A 22,840-nucleotide genomic window follows, 5' to 3' on the forward strand; every position below is an offset into this window, starting at 1 on the left:
CACATAATATCAGGGGCGTAGCTTCCTATAGGCCGTGTAGGCCGCGGCCTACACAATTTTCAGAAAAATCGAAAAAAATAAAAATGCCTAATCTGCAATTAAAACTGAAGGCATAGGGGGTTAGGTGCTAAAATATGAAATTACGACAAATTAATATATCGGAAACAGGGTATTTCAAATCTATCGTTTCCCTTTAATAATTGCATATTCACACGACATTAATGTTCCGTATATAATTTATCGAAATTTGCATACCAGTTGTCTGCGGTTTGATGCCGTACATTACATAAAACATTTCCAATCGGCTTGGTAAAAGTTTGCGGGCGCTTTATTATTTAAAATGGTAAACAGTCTGCTGCTAATATGGCCGAACATAGTCCTATTTATCCTGATTTCGGATGTCTTACATTTACTTCAATAGAAACCAAACAACAACTGCTAAAACAAACTTTGCAGTAATGCCTCCGTACTCAATTTCCATCCCGGTTAGATATGTTTATATTCAAAATAATACATTCACATGTATAACAAACATCAATTTTGACTGATAAACCTTTAACTACATACTAAATAATGCATTTATGGAAAATATTTATTACTGATAACAAGTTTGTAACCCTATATTTAATAACAGTAAGTGTAAGAGTGCATCTTTAAAACTATGTAAGATTTCATGTTCCTGGCGATCATTGAGTGCACTTCTATCAAAGGGGTTGCACTATGCGCAAATATAATAGATTTTTGCAGGAAGTCAAGCTTTATATATTGAAGATCAGAGTTCAGTGTTACGACAGTGCCGCCAACATGTCTGGAAAATATCGTTGGCTCAAGGCTCTCGTGCGTGAACGTTCGCCGCGCGAAAATTATGTCCATTGCAAGTCGCACTGCTTGAGTCTAGCGTTGGTCCATAGTTCGAACAATCCCTGTATCCGAACTATGATGGCAACAGTTCAGGACATTGGATTCGTGTTCAATCATTCAGCAAAACGTCTAGCAGCGTTCCATGACCAGCTTTCTAGTGACGTCGCAACAAAAGAGGAAATGAACCGGCGCACTAAGCTTCGTTCGTTATGTGGGACACGGTGAACCAGTCGTGCGGACGCACTAGAAACGTTCCAAAATGCGTTCCCCGTAGTGATCCGCGCACTTGAAACTCTTAATGAAGACGGACACGAGAAGGCCGACCAGTATTTGGCCGCTGTACTGCGTTTTGAATTCATAATCTCACTTGTAGTGGCGCAACACATATTGGATGAAGCTGACAAATCTACTTCAGAAGGAAGACAATGATCTATTACATGCTATTGAAGAAACACACGTCATTGTCAAATTGTGCAATGACGGGAGTGCTGATCCTGATGTGTGGAATGGACTGTATATGACGCAACGGATATAAGCTCAGGCTTCGACATTCAACCATCAATGCCACGAATAGTTGGTCGACAACAAAACAGAGCAAATTCTAAGGTGCAAACAGGATCTGACTACTTCAGAATAACCTTGTACAATGTCTTCATTGATCATTTAGTACTAGACAGCCGTTTCCTGAGAAATGAAGACAGATACAGTGCACAACATTTGTTGCCTTCAAAACTGGACATTCTGCAGAACGACATGTTGCCATCAACTGATGCTGCTTTTGCCCCTGATTTTCACATCTGACACAATTAAAACAGAAATTGCACGAAGGAAGGTCAGATCTAGCATCGCAGCCGTAAGTCCATCCAGACTACAAGAGACCCTCAAGCAGATCGACAAGGACCTGTATCCTAGCATATCTTCAATATTCGAGGTTCTTCTTACCATGCCAACTACATCAGCCTCTTGTGAAAAGTTGTTTAGTGGAATGAAACGAATAAAAAACTTCCTGCGAACGTCAATGAAAAGCGACAGGTTGTCATCCTTGGCCCAAATTCACAGCCACAAGAGCATGATCATAGATGTTGACCGCGTCATCAATGTGTTTGCGTCGCAAAATTGCCGGAATCGAGATTTTATAATGATCCCTGAAAATCAAGTGTGCTGTAGAAAGCGACATAATGTACATGGCATTGTTTGTGCAAGTACACATATGTTTAGCTTTGGTTTTGACATCAACATGCTTTGATATTGAGTGGAATGTAATTAATCAATTTTTCAATGTTTTATTTCTATGAACTGTCTTGTTCAGCTAAAATACATACAAATTTAATTTAAGGTAAAACATATTGATATTGTTGCTGTCATTAATGTTTTTATAAAAACGAACTATACGTCAAAACGCACCCACGACCACCTAGCTAAAACGAAATCCCGGGGCTGCATGCCCTCGTACCCCCCTAGAAAGTGGCCTACACATATATTTTCGTCAAGCTACGCCCCTGAATATGATATAATAAGAACTACAATGCTGCAACATAATACACTGCCAACATTTGGCATTTGCATTTACACAGAGATGAGATGTTTTTTGTACAAATGACATTAAAACAGTCTCTAACATCAAACAAACGAATTAAATCACTGATACCCCGAAAGCATCCTTAAAATGGTATTTTTGCTATTAAACTGTTCCTGGTCATTTATTTGACGGCATCATAAACACGAACTCTGAAAAGAAAACATTTACCTTGTTTTGTTAATGGTTATACAGTGTAGGAGTCATATTGAAACATATGCAAAGAAATCAAAAACATCTATCCGATACTAAATTCTATAAACCTATAAAACACCGGCCCGAAAGTGAGTCCATGCAGTTTTCAAAGCAACAGGCAAAAGCACAATGAACATTACCAATAATTTGAACAATATGGACATATTAGTGTAATATTATCCCAGTAACCTTCATGTTTCATACCATTATATAATCCCTTCTCTATGTTAAAAAAGGGAATGTATTGATCCCTGTCCACGTGCAGTTCATACAGCAACATGAGCAATGGATCATATACATTACGCATAACTTGAACAATATGGACGTATGAGTGTTATATTAGCTCAGCGCCAATATGCTGCATATCATAGAAAACTCAGTCCCAATTAAAAAGACATTTCTTTTCCAAAAGCTTGTAAATGTGTTGAACAATTCTTTTGGTCAACCATGAATTGAAAAGCAAGTTTAAAAAAAAAAAAAAAAAAAATACATAAGTTCCGCCTACCTTCATAGTTGACCTGTCCATCACCGTCCATGTCCGCCTCTTTAACCATCTCGTCTACCTCCTCGTCCGTGAGCTTCTCTCCGAGATTTGCCATCACTTTACCTAGCTCTGCCGCTGATATGTAGCCATTGCCGTCCTTGTCGAATACCTTAATACGAAATTGTGGTAAAAAGTTCTTAAATATATGTTGGTAATGTTCTCGTAGGTTGAGGTAATGTTCTTGTTGGTTTAGATAATGTTCTCTTAGTTTAAGATTACTGGTAGGTTTAGATAATTTTCTCCCATCTCAGATAAGTAGATCCATTAATTTAACCATGCTAGAAATTCTTATCTTGCCCACGGGCGAAGATAAAATGCCCGTATGGAACTTCTTTTAATGGTCACCACATTGTAATTACCTCCCTTGTTGAAGACTGTCGTCTGTAGCGCATCATTGAAACCTTGTATTGTGGCAATATTTAGAACGCTAGTTAATTATTTCTCGCTTCAAATGTCACCAGAAAACAGTTTTCACGCACCTTTCAAGAATTAATGTTTCACTCTTCTTAGAACTATTTAAAGAGCGGTCAGACCATTTACATACTCTGAATCACTGCGCGAATATCCATGACAACCACGAATTATCGCATATCCGTACGCAATTATTTTCACTAAGCACAAAAGAGTTCCAGCAAAAAATACATTTTTACTTAATTTTGTTTAACTGAGGTGAGAGAAAAAGCATCTACGATAGCCGCTCGTGTAAGATAGGTTCATCCCGACCCTCGCGCAGGGTGTTTTGCGGAAACTCGGTAAACCTCGTTTCAGCAAAACACCCTACGCTCGGGTCGGAATGAACCTATCTTACACTCTCGGCCATGGAAGATACTTATAATCTCGTTTAGGTTTAGATAACTCGTTGGTTTAAATAATGTTCTTGTAGGCTAAGATAATGTTCTCGTAGGTTCAGATAATGTTCGCGTAGGTTTAGATAATGTCCTCGTCGATTAAGATAATGTTCTCGTAGGCTTTCGGTGTTTCTGTTACTGTAATGACAGTGCCAAATGAAAGGTAAGATGATGCATGTCGGCATTGCGGTCCAAGGATAGAGCAAATTTTGTGTACTTTTAACACCTGAACACTGGTTTCCGTATGAATGTTGAGAATATTTTCCGACGAACGCAACATCTTCATACCATCGTGTATAAGTTATTAGAATTGATCGCATTTTTTCTTGCGTTTCCGCTATATGAACGCAGTAGGGCACGTCGGCAAAGTCAACGATGCGCGCTAAACGCGACCAATACTTATATTTACATTTTTGATATTTATGCAATACGATTAGAAATTAGCAGTAACTTTTGCAATTGAGATTCTTTAGCTGATTTTTAATATCATTGCTTAAGGTGGAACGCGACTATGAATTTTTTTTTCGAGTTACTGTCTGAAAATTGGTATACGAATAGAAGAGCATATGCCCAGTTAGGGACTGTTTTTACTTTTTCAATATTCGGAACAGTTTTGAATCTACGAGTCTTCAAAATATACCACTGACGTCAATTTTGAGACGTCTGTCATATTTTTGCGTTCCAGCTACAATAACCGATATTTTCACCAATTCTTCGTTTACAGCTATGAAATTTCAACATCAAGTGCGTCTTATGAAAACGTGCACGCACATATATTTTTCGTTCTCTTGTTTTACGTTATTTATTTAAAATTCGTCTTTAACGTCATTTTTCGCGGGAAAAACGGCGTCGTGTTTCGCTGAAAAAAGTGCGCCTTTCTTTAATTCTTGAAAAAACTGCTCGTTTAATTTTTGATTTTTTTTAAATACATGTATTCAATGTTTAATTACAAATCGCCTGATATCAAGAAAAGGGTACCTCACCGACTTCGTTTTTGCGCAATATCAAATAATCTAACCCCTATACCTGTTTCTTTTTCAATACGTAGTGTATTTAAACGTTCAGCATGACGTTATAGTCGGGAGTCCATCAGAGGAAAATGTGACGAGCCATGGCATCGGAGAGTAGAATGTGGCATGCGTGCTATATCTTAACTTTGATATGTTAGCAATCTGAAACTGCCCCATGCCACTCGAGATTTTGCCCTATATGCTCAGAATTAGGTCAAAGGTCAACTGAGTGCACTTAAAAATACATGGTAATTGAAAAAACACCATATCTTTGTCAATTTTAGGTTTACAATAACCCACATGGTATCAAAATGGAGCTTAGGATTTGGCCTTCATTTACCACTTACTAAATTTTATATACCTTATTTGTATACTTATGAATATTAATGAGAATGTCCGAAAAAAGGTTGTTTTTTTTAAGAAAATAATAATTTATGGACACTAGTTTGGCAATATCTTCGTTATTTATGTTATTTATATAGCCAGACTTTACCAAAATAAGGATGAGATATTCCTCTATCAGAAAACATATACTTTTTAATATTTTGATGTATCGTTTACATGCACAATTACTGCTTAAAGTGGGTGGGGTAACTTGACACCAACATCTTGAAAAATCCAAATGTTATAAAATTAAAAATTCAGATGTTGTTTTCTATTAAATATGGTTTATGTTTATAATGTGTATTAATAACCAGTATTTGTACATTGATCAATAACAATTAAATAGGTCAAAGGTCATTCAAGTGCAATAATAAGTAAATTTAAGTCATTTATTAAAGTATGCATGTATTAATGCAAAGACATACATAAAACACTAGCAGTCATAACTATTATGCTTTGCACTGTTAACCAAACTAAGTTAAAAATGTTTAGTGTGTTATTAATGATTTTTCTACACAGAAATGCCCTTATCGCCACATTTGTAATGACTGTTAAAATCACAGTAGAAGATGAATCGTTTGCTTAATTGTTTCGAGCAAAATCTGTATTTGCTGAAATGATTTCAATACACTTAAAACAGGTCTATGTTAACATATTTTTCATCAGACACTTTCCTTATCGGCAAATCTTGATTGTGTTAAAATGAACATGTTAACATTTTACAATTTTCTACGAAGGCTTTTGTAAGAATGATCCACAAGTTAAACTCAAATGAAAACTATGAATATATTGGCATTACAAATTATTTGTTTTCTTATTTATTGAAACCATTTAAGGATATAGAGCGTTTGCTCGAGCAATCATTTATGTCCTACAATGTTTTCAATGTTATCCAATGTTGAGGCATTAATAGACGGCGCTTCTGTGTGAGAAAGCTCTATAACATATTACTGGTACAATCTTAATGCGTCTGATATGACGCGGCATAGGATTAAACATGTAGCCACTAACATTCCCTTTTTTCATCAGATACTTTCATTGTTGGTAAGTCTGAACATAGCTCGTCGAGGAAATGTTTAGTGTTTAACCATTTACTCATCAAGCTATGCTTAGACCTATCTGTGATGAAAAACTCTAATAAAAATACTAACAGTTAGGCAACTGAAACTTCATTTCTTGTTTACTGTAATTAAATCATTTTAAGAAATGAAGCGTTTGCTCGCAACTAGCAAATGCTTCATATCATACAATGTTGTCAATACATGTAGTCTCAAATATAATGGCACTTTACAGTACTTATTTGGAAGAAATACCTATTAGATATTACTGTTAGCATATTAATGCATCTTTACTGAGATGCGGCCATTAGTTCAATACTCATCCACACTCATTATTCTTTATCAGATGATTTCCTTGTTGGTAAATCTAAACATAGCTTGCCGAGGATAGTATGAACAGTTAATGTATTGCCCACAATCTATGTAAAGAGTATCCACTAGGAAAACTTGATAAAAATCAAGGCAAAATATAATTTCCTTGTTTAATTGCATTGCAATCACTGTTGGAAATTGAGCATTTGCTTGTCAAGAGCAGTTGATTCATTCCCTATAATGCTGTCAATAGGCGTTGACTACAATTGCCTATGTGTAGGACATGTGTAAATTCAAATGCATATGCAGAGTTTTCCAACTTCTTACTTAAAGGTGCATAGTTAATAGACTCAAGTGTCAATTGGATTAGCGCAATTGATGCCATCACACCCACATGCTGGTGTACATTTCAATGACGCTTTAAAGCATTTGCAGCGGATAGATTTGCACTTGGTTTTACACCCACAACTTGTCAGTTCAATACAAGCATCAGGTACTGTTGGTAATCGTTTCCAGACAACTTCTAATCCATCAGGACCATCTTGCCATGCCTTAGTATCTACAGGCCTGATCTCTGTATCAACAATTGGTACATCAGCTGTGATCCAAATTGCTGCTTGATAATTTGCTCTTGCAATGTGCAATTCAAGAGCATCAGTTGTTGGTGGGAGCATTTCAAGCGTTTTCTTAGCTTTAACAAATAGCGAATGCCTTGCATTATCAACAGAGGTTTCATTGGTCCCATAAAGCAAGCATACAAACTTCTCTGCCTTATCTGACTTTCTGTCTCTTCCAACATCCGAAAGTAGGTCAGGACAAGTAACATAAGTCTTCCAACAGGTCTTCTTACTAATGCCACTAAAGGCCGAAGTTGTGTCGCATCCAGTCAACGCATGAAATCCCAAAATGTTAAGGTGCACATCTCTGGGTATTTTCTGAGCGATACTATGCACGGGGTATAGTTTGGTTTTCTTTGAAGTCCCAGCCATCATCCATATTTCGATGTTTAGATACCCAAGATGGTATATCAGTAGGAGCAGTACATCTGTATCTTGACATTTGACCACTATTCTCTCATAACCTTCTCTTACAGCATCTAAGGCATGTATAATGATCCTCGTGTCTGCCTCTTCCTGGTTCGATGACAGTTGTGGTACTTCACGTCTGTTGGATGTAGCTTTGAGTACATTTTGGTAACCTCCTCCTGTTACAAGCTCTTGATCTCTCGGTAACGAGTCTGCCCTTGTTGCCAAATTCTCGGAAAGAAACCTCGCAATATCTGCTTTGTTCTCATCCATTGCTAGGAAGGTATCCCATGACTGCGGCAGTGGTACATCTGGACCAGTAATCATTCTACGAATTGGGCGTCGGTTGCCGGATCGCTTGCTCCTAGCACTTGCCTTTATTGATGATTTTCCGATATATCTGTCGAATGCCACGTCTATTCTGTGTGTAGTTGTGTTAAAATACCTCAGTACACACTGCACAAACACGTCTGCATACTCTCCAAATGTAACACAGCCATCTGGTTTACCTAATGCCTGAATCATTGCATGTCCATCAATCACTATAGCTGTTTTCAAAGTAGCCACTGGAAGCTCTTCCTGGACAAAGACTGCACTATCTGTAGTAAGGACCGCAAGCAGATCAGATTTGGCTGTTGGGTTCATAATTCCGCCAACTTTTGCAAGTGACAGTGGTACTGGAGACAACTCATGTTTTAATACAGATGCTATTTCGACAGTTCTGCCAGCATTAGCCGCGTTGAAGAGTCGTTGCATCAATCTTCTGTCAGCTTTTATTATCTGTGTGGTTTGCTTTGCTTTCACTGGCACTTGGTAAAGCGTGGCAAAGGTTTTCAATTTCATTTTTTTCATTGGGTCAAAGAATTGTTTTTTCTTTGAAACTAGTCTCTCGTGAGCATTTTGTAGTACACGTGCTGCACCTTGATCCCTTGCTTCAACTAGGTCCTTGGTTATTTCGGTAGTGGCTACATCTTTTGTTGCAATTGAGACTAACTTTGAGCACTCCCTTACTGGTAACACCAGGTTATTATCAGCATTATCGGTTTCAATGTCTACTTCTGTCAGTAAGTCTAGTCCTTTGCAACAAAACACGTCCCGTATGTCGAGGTATTGAAGCAGCGCTTGAACATGGCTTTCATCAAGATCTACCCGTGATCGCTGGAAGTCGGCCCTTGTAGATGTGAACTCATCTTCATCATCTCCACTAGTGTCTGTGTAGAGAGCTCTCATCTTTTGTGAGATGTTTGAGCGAAATGCCCAAGTTATACAGAACTTGTCCCGTGCTGAGTCATTTCGTGTTATTCCTATGATTCCATTGTTAAGCTTGCAGAGTTTATTTATCCACTCGGTTGCTTGGTCTGTTGGAATCTGGCTGAAGTGGTTGTTACTTCTCTTGACGACGAAATTCCCATTCATGAACTCAGTGTAAACTTCTGGTGCTCTGTTCTCCAGGTCTTTCATCTCGGCCAAATACACAGGTCCCCATCGAGCATAGTTTAGGTGGTCATACGCTGTCAGCCACGGTAACATTGCGACGAATGCTTCAAGGTGCAACTTCCAGTTTCCTTCTCTTTCCGCACGAATAAACAGAAGCAAAATCTCAATCATATCCATATAGCTAAATAAAAAGAAAACATATTATGTATACTAAAATTTTCGAGTATGTTTCGCTTGTTGACCTTTAAATGACCTTAACCCTACCTTTTGGAAACATTGTTGGAGAATTTACTAGAAAGCTATATATACAATGATAATATAGAACAAAATATAAGTTGATAAATATAAGCGTTTTAAAGTTAAACGACATCGAGTAAGACAGGTAGAGTTTCAATAAATTTTGCACTTACTTGACCCTTGACCTAGTTTCTCACCTTCACATTCGATTTTGTCAGTGGCATTGTGTGGAGTCACACACAGCTGATATTGGGCAATACGATTATGGAATTGAATCAGTTATACTCTATGATGCCATGGGCCGTCAAAAATGAGCGACTTTTCCGCTTATGGTCTCCCGACGTAACACATTGACTTGAATTGACTTATTATTGCACTTGAATGACCTTTGACCTATATAATTGTTATTGATCCATGTACAAATACTGGTAATTAATACACATTATATACATAAACCATATGTAAAAGAAAACAACATCGGATTTTTTAATTTTACAACATTTGGATTTTTCAAGATTTTGGTGTCAAGTTACCCCACCCACTTTAAGCAGTAATTGTGCATGTAAATGATGCATCAAAATATTAAAAAGTATATATTTACTGATAGAGGAATATCTCATCCTTATTTTGGTAAAGTCTGGCTGTATAAATAACATAAATAACGAAGATATTGCAAAACTATTGTCCATAAATTATTATATTTTTTTAAAAATCACCCTTTTTCGGACATTCTCATTAATATTCATGAGTATACAAATTAGGTATATAAAATTTAGTAAGTGGCAAATAAAGGCCAAAGCCTAAGCTTCATTTTGATACCAGTTGGGTTATTGTAAACCTAAAACTGACAAAGATATGATGTTTTTTCAATTACCATGTACATAAAGTGCACTCAGTTGACCTTTGACCTAATTCTGAGCATATAGGGCCAAATCTCGGATGGCATGGGGCAGTTTCAGATTACTAACATATCAAAGTTAAGATATAGCATGCATGCCAAATTCTACTCTCCGATGCCATGGACCGTCAAAAATAAGCGACTTTTCCCCTTATGGACTCCCGACTATTAATCGAATTGCGGCTATTTTAATGAGAGGCTTTCTTAATTATTAAGCAATCTCATTTGCCAAATTATAATATTTTGATAATACACATCAATAATCGTTCCAGTCACTATGCTATGAGCTGTGACTATGCTGATTAGTGCTTTGTTTTTTTTTATATAATTATACATCTACAGTAATAACACAACAATAAACGGTTCTACTACTTTATTAGTTACCAATTTCTTTAATAAGTATCAGTAGAGATCTGCAGTTATAATGCTCTAAACTAAGCAAAAGTATAGTAAATCCAGTGTGTGACACTCATTTCATACACAAAATATAACTAACAAACCAAAAAATGATAATCGACAGAAATCTGTATTGTAATAAGCACAAACGGATCCCGGCAGTAGAGGGGGTGCAGCCCCCCCCCCCCCCCCTCCCCCCTTAAAATCATCCAAGTTTTCTTCTGTATGTCACTATCGGAGAAAAATGTAATAGTATACAGATCTATAAAATACGCAAATATAGAGTTCAGTGTCTTGAATCTAAGTTTGATGTAGTCAATCGGTTATCGTTGAATAAAAACATATACAATTAATAAATTCCACTTAAATTGGTAACCATATTATTGACTAAGTTTGGTAGTGAATATAACTCTTGAACATTTTTAACGAGGGTCATTTGTTACGCAACGGTTTGGGGAGGGGTGGGGGATGGTCAGTTCTTGACGTTAAAAAATGATCGGTCATTCTTTGAACAGAAAGAACATGACTCAATATATAACGGGGTCAATCGGCGTTATTTTAAAACACATTAAAGTTTTAAAGTGAAACTCTTATTCAAATCAATTTCCACATGTATAACATACAATTATTTTGACTGATAAACCCTTACTTCTTACTTAATAATAAACTCATACAAAATATTATTCACTGATTACAAGATTGTAACTGTTTATTTAATAGTAGAAAGCGCAAAAATGAATCATTTTTTTGGTGAATGCTAAAGAATTTACTATGGTCTCATATTTCTTTCAAATTAAACTCGGTATTCTTCATAAGAACCATTGTTTTCGATATGTATTTATTTTAAAAGGCATATTAAAACAATAGTATGAGTTGTGGTAAATCGTATTTGTGTTTAATACTTGTGTTTGCACTGATTGTAAATGATCACATTGAATTGTTTCTATTATCTCATCTTATTAAGCAATGTTATAGTTCACACAAATGCACTCACATGAACGCACGTATACGCCCACATACTCGTACATGCACGCACGCCCACACACACACGCACACGCACACGCACACGCACACACACACACACACACACACACACTATGATAAAATATATGTTCCAAATGGCTCAAATGATGATCTTAAAGTTAATGTTTTAGTGCAGTAAAATGTTTAATTTTGTTATTCAATGCATTGTTTGTTTTAATCCATAACGAGTTATTTTGTTTTCCTGACTTTACCACGCAATCAAAGATTCTCGTGCGTTCAAGCAAATTCATGAGACAACTTTCAGCGATGCATTCAATGCCCATGATACAGAAGCCAACATAGCTACCTTATCCCGCACTCAATGTCCCTGCCGTGCGTATTGTACACGCGTGCGTGCGGGCGTGCGTGTGTGTGTGCGTGTGCGGGAGCGCGAGCGCGTGCTCGTGCGCATATATGTATGCGTGTGCACGCGTGCTTGAGTGTGGTATGGTGTGTGGGGTGCGTTTTTACGCGTGCGTACGTGTACGTTTTGTGCGTGTGTATGTAAGCTATAACAACCCTTAACAAAATGAGCTTATAGTAACTATTTAAAGATGCACACTTACTCTCCCATCTCAACTCAACTCAATATCTTAATTTTCCCCATGGCTTGACATATTCATAATATATCCAAACATTGATAGACATAGAACATAAATAATATTATATACAATAATAGTACAGTTTAAAATTATAGCATATTGTTGTCAAAATATTTATATAGGTAGGATATAGCTATATATATAAGTATAAATAAAAAGCTTACATTCTACATGCAAATAAAATAAGTCTATTTGACTTCCATGATAGTAAGGTCGTGTGTGATCTGACGCTTGGATGCAGAAATCTTGTCGAAAACTAAGGTTCTTATGAGAAATACCGAGTTGATTTGAAAGAAATGAGCATAAAACATGGTATTTTTACATTAGGCCAAATAAAAAATAGGTGTGTTTCAGGTAACACTGCTAAAAAAATAGGGTGGGTAGGTCGGAATATTTTTTATATTTTTTTATTATTTTTTTTGGATATATTATTGATTTCAGTAACTGTTGACTCACAAAGTAAACAAAAATAAAAGTCATCAATTTTCAGGTTTATAAGTAGTTTTTAAACATGTTACATGCTTCAAAGGAAACATTCTTTATTTGTCTGGTTAAATACTTTTGACAATGATGGTTGGATTTCAACTAAGTTATGGTACACCACTCTGCTATTATTTGAGACTTTCCAGGAACGGTTTTACTTTTCTTTATGCACCCGTTTGCTTTCAATCACCCTCTGTAGAATACTAACCTCCCTGAAACATAATTACATGAAGAGTGGGACAGCAAATTTACCATATAAGCCATCAGCCAAGGAAACCTAAATGCTGTCAAGAGGACCTGGGGGTTCAGGTTTGAAGAACAAGTAACATGCAGGTTTTATTGCCAAAATTGCACACTTAAGTCTGACATATCAATCCGAAAGTCAGTATCTGACACATTTGTATCTGACAAGAAAATATAGTTCAAGAATTGAAATATACCTGCCACACAAGCACAAACGTAATTCACCTTAAGAGTTCGGACATTCTATAAATTCGGACATCCATTATTATTTTCAAAAATAATTTATTTTAGGTACCTAATTTTCGGACACCCAAAGGACATCGACTGAACTTTTACAGTTAGTAAGTCTCACAGACAAAAATTATTGATCTTTATCGTTACAATGCCTGGCTAGATTACCTAACCGTATACATCACTGTGATAAGTTAGTTGATTACTACCCATCCTAAACGATTTATTGCCTGGTGAAAAGGATGTGTGATATATTCAATGGAGGATTAAAGAAACAACAAGGGCAATGCAGAGATTACGAAAACACAGACATGACATGTTTGTAAAACGATCCGCCAATTAACTTTGAAACTTGTATCACACTTTAGATATAGACTTTATGAAGCAATAATCGTACAGTAATACTCATTGAAACATCAATCATGCCAAGAAATACCAGCCAATTTTTCCACTTTTCATTTCTACACAAGAGCCAATTTCAGCTACACATTAACCCCTAATTGACCGAGAATCTGACCATGTGTTTAATCATGTTTTCATATCTAGGGAGTTGCTGTAGTTTGGGTCAAGATTTGGAAGAATGTATTTAATTTTGCCCAGAAAGACGTGAAGAAGTATCAAGTGTTAACTACAATTAATTAAAATTACAGAGTACTTAATTTAGTAAAACTTATTATTTACTTATTCTTAAACAAAAATATGATGTTTTTAATGAGTAACATTATCGTTTTAGACATATGACAGAAGTTAATGAAAATGGTATGCTTAACCAACCGTTTTATTTGGAATGAAAATGTAACCTATATTACATTATATATGAATCTGGCCGTCTCGTAGGTCGAATTATATTTAAGGGTATGCTTTACTAAGCGTATGGATATTGATTTAAAAATGTCAGATTTATTGGGTTCACATTTTTTAACAAAAACACACACTCTTATTGTTCATTTTTAAAGCTTTGTTGTTGTTTTTTCACTGTAAAAGATATTGAGTTCGTAAGTATATACGTATACACCATGGAAAATGGGAAATACAAACGAAACTTGAAATATATCACATTGGCGAAACTGAATCTCCGAATGTTAAATTTACTTCAATTTTGTTCATATTATCATGAACACATGAGGCGGTTAAAATGCATTTTCGTATAACTGATTGGGATTTGTTTTTGCAATGTTTCAATCTAAAAAATTGCTTAGTTTTGTGTTCATCTGGCATTGTCTTCAAACCGTGACCTGTGAAAGAACATGTTTTGACCGACATAAACTCACAACAATGGTCGCTGTCCTTGAGTGACTCCTTTTCTGTAAAATATTGACCCACCCCCACCCCAAATAATAACATGACTCAGAACGATCGTTACTGTAAATAGGTATTTAACCCCACCGAACAGAACCGACTATGTTGGTCATTTAATATGTGTGCTCTTAAGTCTTAGTAATACAGGTGGTAATGCTGCAGCTATTGTTGTTGATACTACCACTACTGCTTCTGCTATTGCCAATGTCAACACCACCGCCACAACACCACCGTCAGCACCACCACAACCACCACCACCACCACCGATGATGATGATGATGATGATGATGATGATGATGATGATGATGATGATGATGATACCCCTAAAACTACTGCCGCTCCTGCTGAATTGTTGTTGTTGCCACTTCTACAACAACAGCTACTACTATTCCTTCTACTAACTATCATATAACTTCTACTGATGCTGCTAATCTTGCGTTAATCAATTATATGTTGCTGTGAATGAAGGAACTAAGCTTTTTGTATCAATGCGAAGACCCTTCATTTATCTATTTATAATGAGCGCAAAGTACGATGAACCCTTAAAGGGACTGTACACCAGATTCGCACCAAAAAAGTTTTCTTCTGTAACGAATCTCAGGACAATTATCTAATGGACTGTGTTACGCTTTATCATAATTGTAAAAAAAGTACCAAAATGTAAAAAAAAACTGTGTCGGAGACCGGGTTCTTCAGTTAGTAAGTTTCAATGCACTGTACACATCGATGCCAAGTTTATGTCAGTTTTCGAAAATTTTCTCTTTTTTCCCGCTATTTTATCATACGGAGTATAGCCCCTTTAAGCAGATTTTCAACATCCACAGATAAACAACTCCCCGGTATCATTTTATTAAATATACATGAGTCATAACATTGATTCTATTTGTTTCCAAAAACTTCCTCACGCCGGCCAAATCCTAAGAGCCTCTTATAGAACAATACCGTACTCAAGTTGTTAAATTAAACGACTTGATTACGGTATTGTTCTATAACAGGCTATTAGGATTTGGCCGGCGTGAGGAAAATATTTAGCTGTCGGGGAACTAAGAAATACAGTTAGTACATTTGTACTTGATGTTTTCAATCTTTAAACATAATTAAACATAATAACAAGAGTGTGGTTTAGATAGTTAAATATTGTTATCAAGGAGATTGTTCATAAACAATATCAAAGATGTAATGCTTAGCTTAGTTAATTAATAATTATACTTTTTATAGTTAAGAAAATCATGTCAATACTTAATAATAAACTATTATTGAATTTTTATTTTTATTTTTGACAAGTGTCGTAATAAACACAATGAGAAGAAGCGTTAAATCTAAGAACCATGCACTATAGAAAGATTTTTCCGAAAAATGACCAAAATTATTGCTCCCCTGAATTCCATGCTGGTCGTAATGGCCATTAAATGAAATGAATTAGCTGTAATAGCAGATAACTGATAAAAATTTCATGGAGAACCAAGTCAGTACTTTAACCCTTAGCACAAATCCACTGAATGGAACATAATGCATATGCTGCTAAAATCCAGGTATATGCTGGCATACAGGGGTTTCCTTCTTAATCGAAAATTGGATAGGATTTCTTGTCATGAAAACAATAAAGTCAACACATTCAATGATACAGGTAACTATTAAATGTGATGAATTAAAGTTATAAATGCAATACTCAAGTTACAATAAAAAAAACACCAGACACATTAATCCTGAATAACAATATCCATGCTCTCCATGAGATCCTCGTGGGTATCACTGAGTTATGTGACGTCACACAATGGGACTGTTTGATCTGAAGCCGATAAAAGGTGTTTATTCATTTCAATGCATGTATAAAATGGTGTTGAATGGGATTTTAACTATCTTGATGAAGGAGCTACAGTGACTTATAGGCGTAATAACCATTGATAACTACGGATAAATTAATAAGTGGTAAAATGCAGACATGAAGAAAAAAGGCAGGTTTACCATCCATGTAAATAAAATGTAAAAATGGTTATTTTCTATGAATTTGTAGAGCGAAAAATTAATTATTTTAAGGTGTCCGAACTCTAAGGTGAAGTACGGTAAATACATTCAAAAAATCCAACTCTAATATTGTAAACTTTACGTACATACATTTCGTAACAAATGCTTTTCGTACCCAAATCACATTCTTTTCAGGGAAAAAAAGGTTAGGGTCGGCGGGAAAAAATAGGGTCGGTCGGGTAACCTGAAACAGACCTATTTTTTTATTTGGCCTTATGAGATTAGAGTAGACCACAGTAAATATTTTAGCATTCACCAATAATTTATTGTTTTTGTGCATTATGATATTAAACACGCGGTTAAAATCTTGTAACCAGTATTTAATATTTTCCATAAATGCATAATTGAGTAATAAGTTAAAGTTTTATTAGACAAAATTGATCTTGTTATAAATGTTTATGCATGGATTTTGGATAAATGGATATATGTTATTGATCAGTGGTTTATTCAAAACTAAGCTCTTATTAGCGTAAATAATAGTACGATTTACGTCATGCTAAACGTTTTATAACAATACGTAATGAAAAAGAAACAGGTATAGGGGTTAGATTATTTGATACTGCGCAAAAACGAAGTCGGTGAGGTACCCTTTTTTTGATATCAGGCGATTTGTAATAAATCATTGAATACATGTATTTAAAAAAATCAAAAATTAAACGAGCAGTTTCTTCAGGAATTAAAGAAAGGCGCACTTTTTTCAGCGAAACACGACGCCGTTTTTCCCGCGAAAAATGACGTTAAAGACGAATTTTAAATAAATAACGTAAAACAAGAGAACGAAAAATATATGTGCGTGCACGTTTTCATAAGACGCACTTGATGTTGAAATTTCATAGCTGTAAACGAAGAATTGATGAAAATATCGGTTATTGTAGCTGGAACGCAAAAATATGACAGACGTCTCAAAATTGACGTCAGTGGCATATTTTGAAGACTAGTAGATTCAAAATTGTTCCGAATATTGAATATGTAAAAACAGTTCCTAACTGGGCATATGCTCTTCTATTCGTATACCAATTTTCAGACAGTAACTCGAAAAAAAATTCATAGTCGCGTTCCACCTTAAATAACGTCGCGCTAATTCAATTGGAGCGCAATACTGAAACGTCATTAATCCTTGCGTGTTATACAATATGAACATCAAGTTTTATTTACACAAGGGACTTGGCGAATGAACAATGATAAAATCTTGTTATTGTTCGTATTATGTCAGCAGGCCACGAAATACTTTAAAATGTTAATTTAATATTTGATAAATGTATTGTAGTCATTAGCGTTTAATTTAACGTTAAAAAGTCATTTAACGTATCAATCATGAAGTGAGTTTTTTTTCTTTCCGTGTTTTAATGACGTCATAATTATGTTTTATTATGATAAACAGTTACCAGTTACGGTCGGGTCGTTCTATTTGCAAAAAGATGGAAAAGATCTACTTTAAGGTTTTCTTAAAACAGTATGTTTTTAACAATTCTGGAAATAAATAATGAACTATTGGTGTAAATATAAGTCATTATCGGGGACATGAACGCAGTTGGGCTGGTTAAAGAACACGTGGAGTCCTCTTCGGAATTTACACATTTTAACCAGCCCAACTGCGTTCATACCCCGATGATAACATCAATCACGAAATTCATTCATTCAATAGTATCGCCCCCATATCACTTTAATATTTTATACAATTGGAACTGGTCGACTCATACATAAATAACATAAAATTGACTTACAAAGGTACATTTTTTCAACTCAGGGCAAACATGATAAAGTCGTTAGTGGATTCTTATACATGTGTGTTTTTCAGTCATTCTACGGAATCCCAATATTCATATGAAAAACTTACCAAACAAGTCCAGAAAAGGAAAAAAAAACACCGTTCAATGGATAACCCTTACTGATAAACAATTCGTTGATATTGCTGTTGATTATGTGTGTGATCTTGCTGTGCTAGGATTTTTTATGCTGGTGCCATTCACAGGTCCTACGTAAAATTAGGGCTTAAGGGTCGGTCTCTGTTAATTGAACTGCGTCATTTACATTACACCCACCCTCTGTACGAGTGTGCGTGACCCGTCAATTCAATCCACGACCTTCACGATACAGTCTATATATGACTAGGAATGCAGTCATTTCTATCTCATGGCATTTAAAACACTTAAACAAAAAGTCGCAAAAATACAACAAAAACTACAGGGACAAGTCCAGTCATAATGAAACCCATGGGTGGCGGATATACTTTCATAAACTTAAACAAACAGACAAAAACTGCTTTTGCAAAAGTCACCAATACCTACCCTAAAGGTCCCCCGTAGCTCATCCTCGTTGTCACCCTCTATCATCTTATTGGTCATCATCGCTAGAAACTCATCGAAGTCAATCGTTCCATTGCCTGGAATTGCCATGATAATAAAGTCAATTTTAAATAATGGTTTAAGGCCATGGACGGGTACCCTGTTACCCGATGCCCGGGTATGTTTTGGAGGGTGCAAGGGGGTACTACTTTCGTACCCGATACTCGAACAATACAGAAATACCATTTAATGTTGGGGGTTTTGTTGGTTCTGCGTCAGCCTTGTCGCATTTTATGACGAAATTATTAGTTGTTTGTTACCTCCGTCGTTCGTTGCTTCCCTTAGTTTTTGTAACGCCGATACATTTATAACATAGAGGTATTTCAGAATGTATTGTAGGTAATACAGGTTTGCATAAGTATCTTTGGCTAGAATTAGATAGCAGAAATATACATAACTTAAAACAGCAGTAAAACGTTGTTTCAGTTAAAAGGCTCTAGAGATAGAAAAATAAGTTGTCACACTTGGTGTGATATTTTTCCCCGTGCGTGAAATATTCTCAGGGAGCTTACCTGAAATTATGAATAGCATATTTAACATGATGCCAAGACTAATGGTTCAAACCATGCACGTACTTCCTCAAACTCCACACAGCGGTTACTTCCTTTTGCCGTACAATGCACTGACGCTACGCATGTCAGATGATCAGTCAAAAACGTTTTTTTATGAATAACAAGAATCGGTTCCATCCTTATATTTTGTCAACATTTTCCCATCTGGAAACTTCAGGAACAAGCCCAGGCAATGATATAATTAAAATCCCTTTTTAAAGATAGAAAGTGTAGGCCCAGCATATACTAATTGATAGACACATAACAACAAAGTCAGACTATGTACACATGCATCAAAATATCTTTAATGGAATAGTCGATAATCATGAAGTCGTATATCATTGCTTTATTGACATGGCTTTAATCCAATACAGAGCGCGATATTGTAATAAACAAATGACTTAACAAACCTGTGTGTGATATACAATATTAATTGATTTTTTCCATATATATCCATGCATTGAATTCGGACTACTCACCATCTAAGTCCACCTCGTTGATCATATCTTTGAGCTCGTTGTCTGTGGGCTTCTGGCACAGGGACTTCAATACTGTACCGAGCTCTTGTGTGGTGATCATACCATCTCCGTCCTTGTCAAACAGGCTGAATGCCTCCCTATACTCTGGTTTATCAAGATTATGTTATTTATTTCAGAATCAACGTAAAGTGTAACCGGGTAGTCGCTTTTAATCTAGTCACTGGAGTTTTTTTGTGTGTTCAGGGCGTTTCTTCGTATATATGTGTTTGAGGATGTCTGAATTGCATGTTTAGCAAGGTCGGACAGATGGCATCAACAGCTAAGATGGTCGCCGTTGTTTGAGCCCATCACTAGTTTTACTTTATTCATTATAACTATTTGACACAAACCTATAAGGATATTAATGTTTGAATTACGTTATACTGCATCATTTGTTCCTCTATGCGGAAAATCTATTTCTTCTGAAGGCCGAATGGCCGAAACGTTGTTTCATAAATAAATAATTTGTGTTGAAGTTGGACTTCTTTAATTATCATCAGATAATATATTCACGAATTTGAAACTTAAATTACACAATTTAATTGTGTAAAATAAGCTTTAAGTTCATGTATATATTTTCCTCATTTGGATGATATCTATTTCTTCAAATGAGGATAATACACGAACTAAAATCTCTTATTACATATTCATATGATTGTGCTTCGGCCAATATGTAGTTTTGCCTACATGTAAAGTGACATTGGCGGAGGAAAGCTCAATATCACTTGAGAGGTCAGTTAAACTACGTATTCACCGAAACAGAAGCCTATAACGGTGATAATATTTACCATACTAATTTGCAAAAGAGAGTTGATGCCGAAAATGTACATAAGCATACATATACCCAACAGAATTAGCGGTTAATGTGCCGGAAGTGTACATAGAGAAGGTTAAATCTACATAAAGTAACACATCAATACACATAAATCAACATATCCTTTAACATACATACCAGGGTGTACCTAGCCAAACGCCAGAACACCCAGGCGTACACATCAAATGGTATTCTCCTTGCAAAAGACAAGAGCTTAAATCTCCAAATCAGGTATGAAGAATGAAGGCATATTAGTTGCATATGCAAACAACATTTTCCTGGTTAAAGTTTATTGTACTTTCCCTGAAATTTGGCACTCAGAAATCTGAAAACGGTTCTTTCATTTATTTATGCTTGGAAAACTCGGGAGGGGACACCAGTCTACCTCTCATCCAATATAATATTTGGAGACTAGGCTTATGAATTCAGGTAGGTCCCTGAATGACATACACACAGATCAAAGTAAGTGAGGAATCATTTCTACGTTTTGGAGTCTATACAACGTTTTACTAACTCCTGATGTGACAGCTCTCGACCAATCGTTTACAAGGGAGGTATGTTATATTATACATTGACAAATATCTTACCACGTATTTGATCGTCTGTCAGTGTGTCCGACTGAAAAAGAATGAACTCTATAAGGTGTATTTGGATACTTGCTCACTGAATTAAATAAACACTCACAACAAATAAAAAATATGTTATGTATATAATTACATTTCTTATTATTGCAACTAAAACTGTTACATAAGACTCGAAAACGAATACGGCATCGACGACGATGATGATGATGATGATGATGCTGATTCTGCTGCGGCTGCTCACGCTGCTGCTGATGGTGATGATGATGATGATGATGATGATGATGATGATGATGATGATGATGATGATGATGATGAATATTATAATGATGCTTATACTGTTACATTAGACTCGACACGAATACGGCATCGACAACGACGACGACGATGATGATGATGATGATGATGAAGATGATGATGATGATGATGCGGTTGCTCATGTTGCTGCTGCTGCTGCTGCTGCTGATGATGATGATGATGAACTCCTGATACATCATCAATGATGATGATGATGATAATGATGGTGATGGTGGTGAAAATGATGATGATGATATGATGATGATGATGATGATGATGATGATGATGATGATGATGATGATGATGATTATAATGATGCTAATACTGTTACATTAGACTCGACACGAATACGGCATCGACAACGACGACGACGATGATGATGATGATGATGATGATGATGATGCTGCGGTTGCTCATGTTGCTGCTGCTGTTGCTGCCGCTGATGATGATGAACTCCTGATGCATCATCAATGATGATGATGATGATAATGATGATGATGGTGATGATGATGATGATGATGATGATGATGATGATGATGATGATGTAACTGCTACTGCTGCCGATGCCGCTGCTGCTATTGATGGTGTTCATTATTGTTGCTGTTGCTGCTGTGATGGTGATGGTGGTGGCGGTGGTGCTGCTGCTACTGCTGCTTTTTCTATTCATTGTTTATAAATTTCAATTCAAATCTAGAAATATCAACTCACCATATTCAGTTTGTTATTCCATGTTCAATGTATCTAGTATTGTTCACAGTTGTGTATAGTTTTACAAAACACTTCTTTAATTACTACTTAAGAGTATGTTTACCCATTGTGGTTACCAGGTAAATGATTGTAAATGCCATTATTATTAACATAAACACGGAATGAACAGATGAGATAGAATTGAAACTTATTTGAAAACAAATACAACCATTAAGAGCAGTGGGTTTATGTATTATTCAATTCAGGCTGTTTTCCGATTTCTTAGGCGTGAGTACTATATTAAATATCAAATACATGTACAGAGAATTGCTAAATACAATTTAAAAAATACGCTTGATG

The 22,840-nt window shown here is 35.9% G+C and overlaps 1 protein-coding gene across 2 annotated transcripts; it reads right to left on the reverse strand.

Annotated features, from left to right (window-relative positions):
• On the reverse strand, window positions 1-22,686 carry LOC128234868 (calmodulin-A-like). Of its 2 annotated transcripts, XM_052949455.1 has the most exons (6): window positions 22,502-22,686; window positions 21,503-21,533; window positions 20,063-20,206; window positions 18,976-19,070; window positions 3,138-3,285; window positions 1-2,589 (listed from the first exon to the last, which is right to left on the reverse strand). In XM_052949455.1, the coding sequence occupies exons 1-6, from the start codon at window positions 22,502-22,504 to the stop codon at window positions 2,558-2,560; spliced, it is 453 nt and encodes a 150-aa protein (XP_052805415.1). In that variant the 5' UTR covers window positions 22,505-22,686; the 3' UTR covers window positions 1-2,557. The 2 variants fall into 2 exon arrangements, with proteins under 2 accessions (XP_052805415.1, XP_052805416.1); XM_052949456.1 differs by lacking the exons at window positions 1-2,589; window positions 3,138-3,285 and adding an exon at window positions 16,128-16,451.
• Window positions 22,687-22,840: the final 154 nt, after the last annotated feature.

The sequence above is a fragment of the Mya arenaria genome, chromosome 5 (assembly GCF_026914265.1).
Source record: "Mya arenaria isolate MELC-2E11 chromosome 5, ASM2691426v1".
In the NCBI taxonomy this organism is placed as follows: Eukaryota; Metazoa; Mollusca; class Bivalvia; order Myida; family Myidae; genus Mya; species Mya arenaria.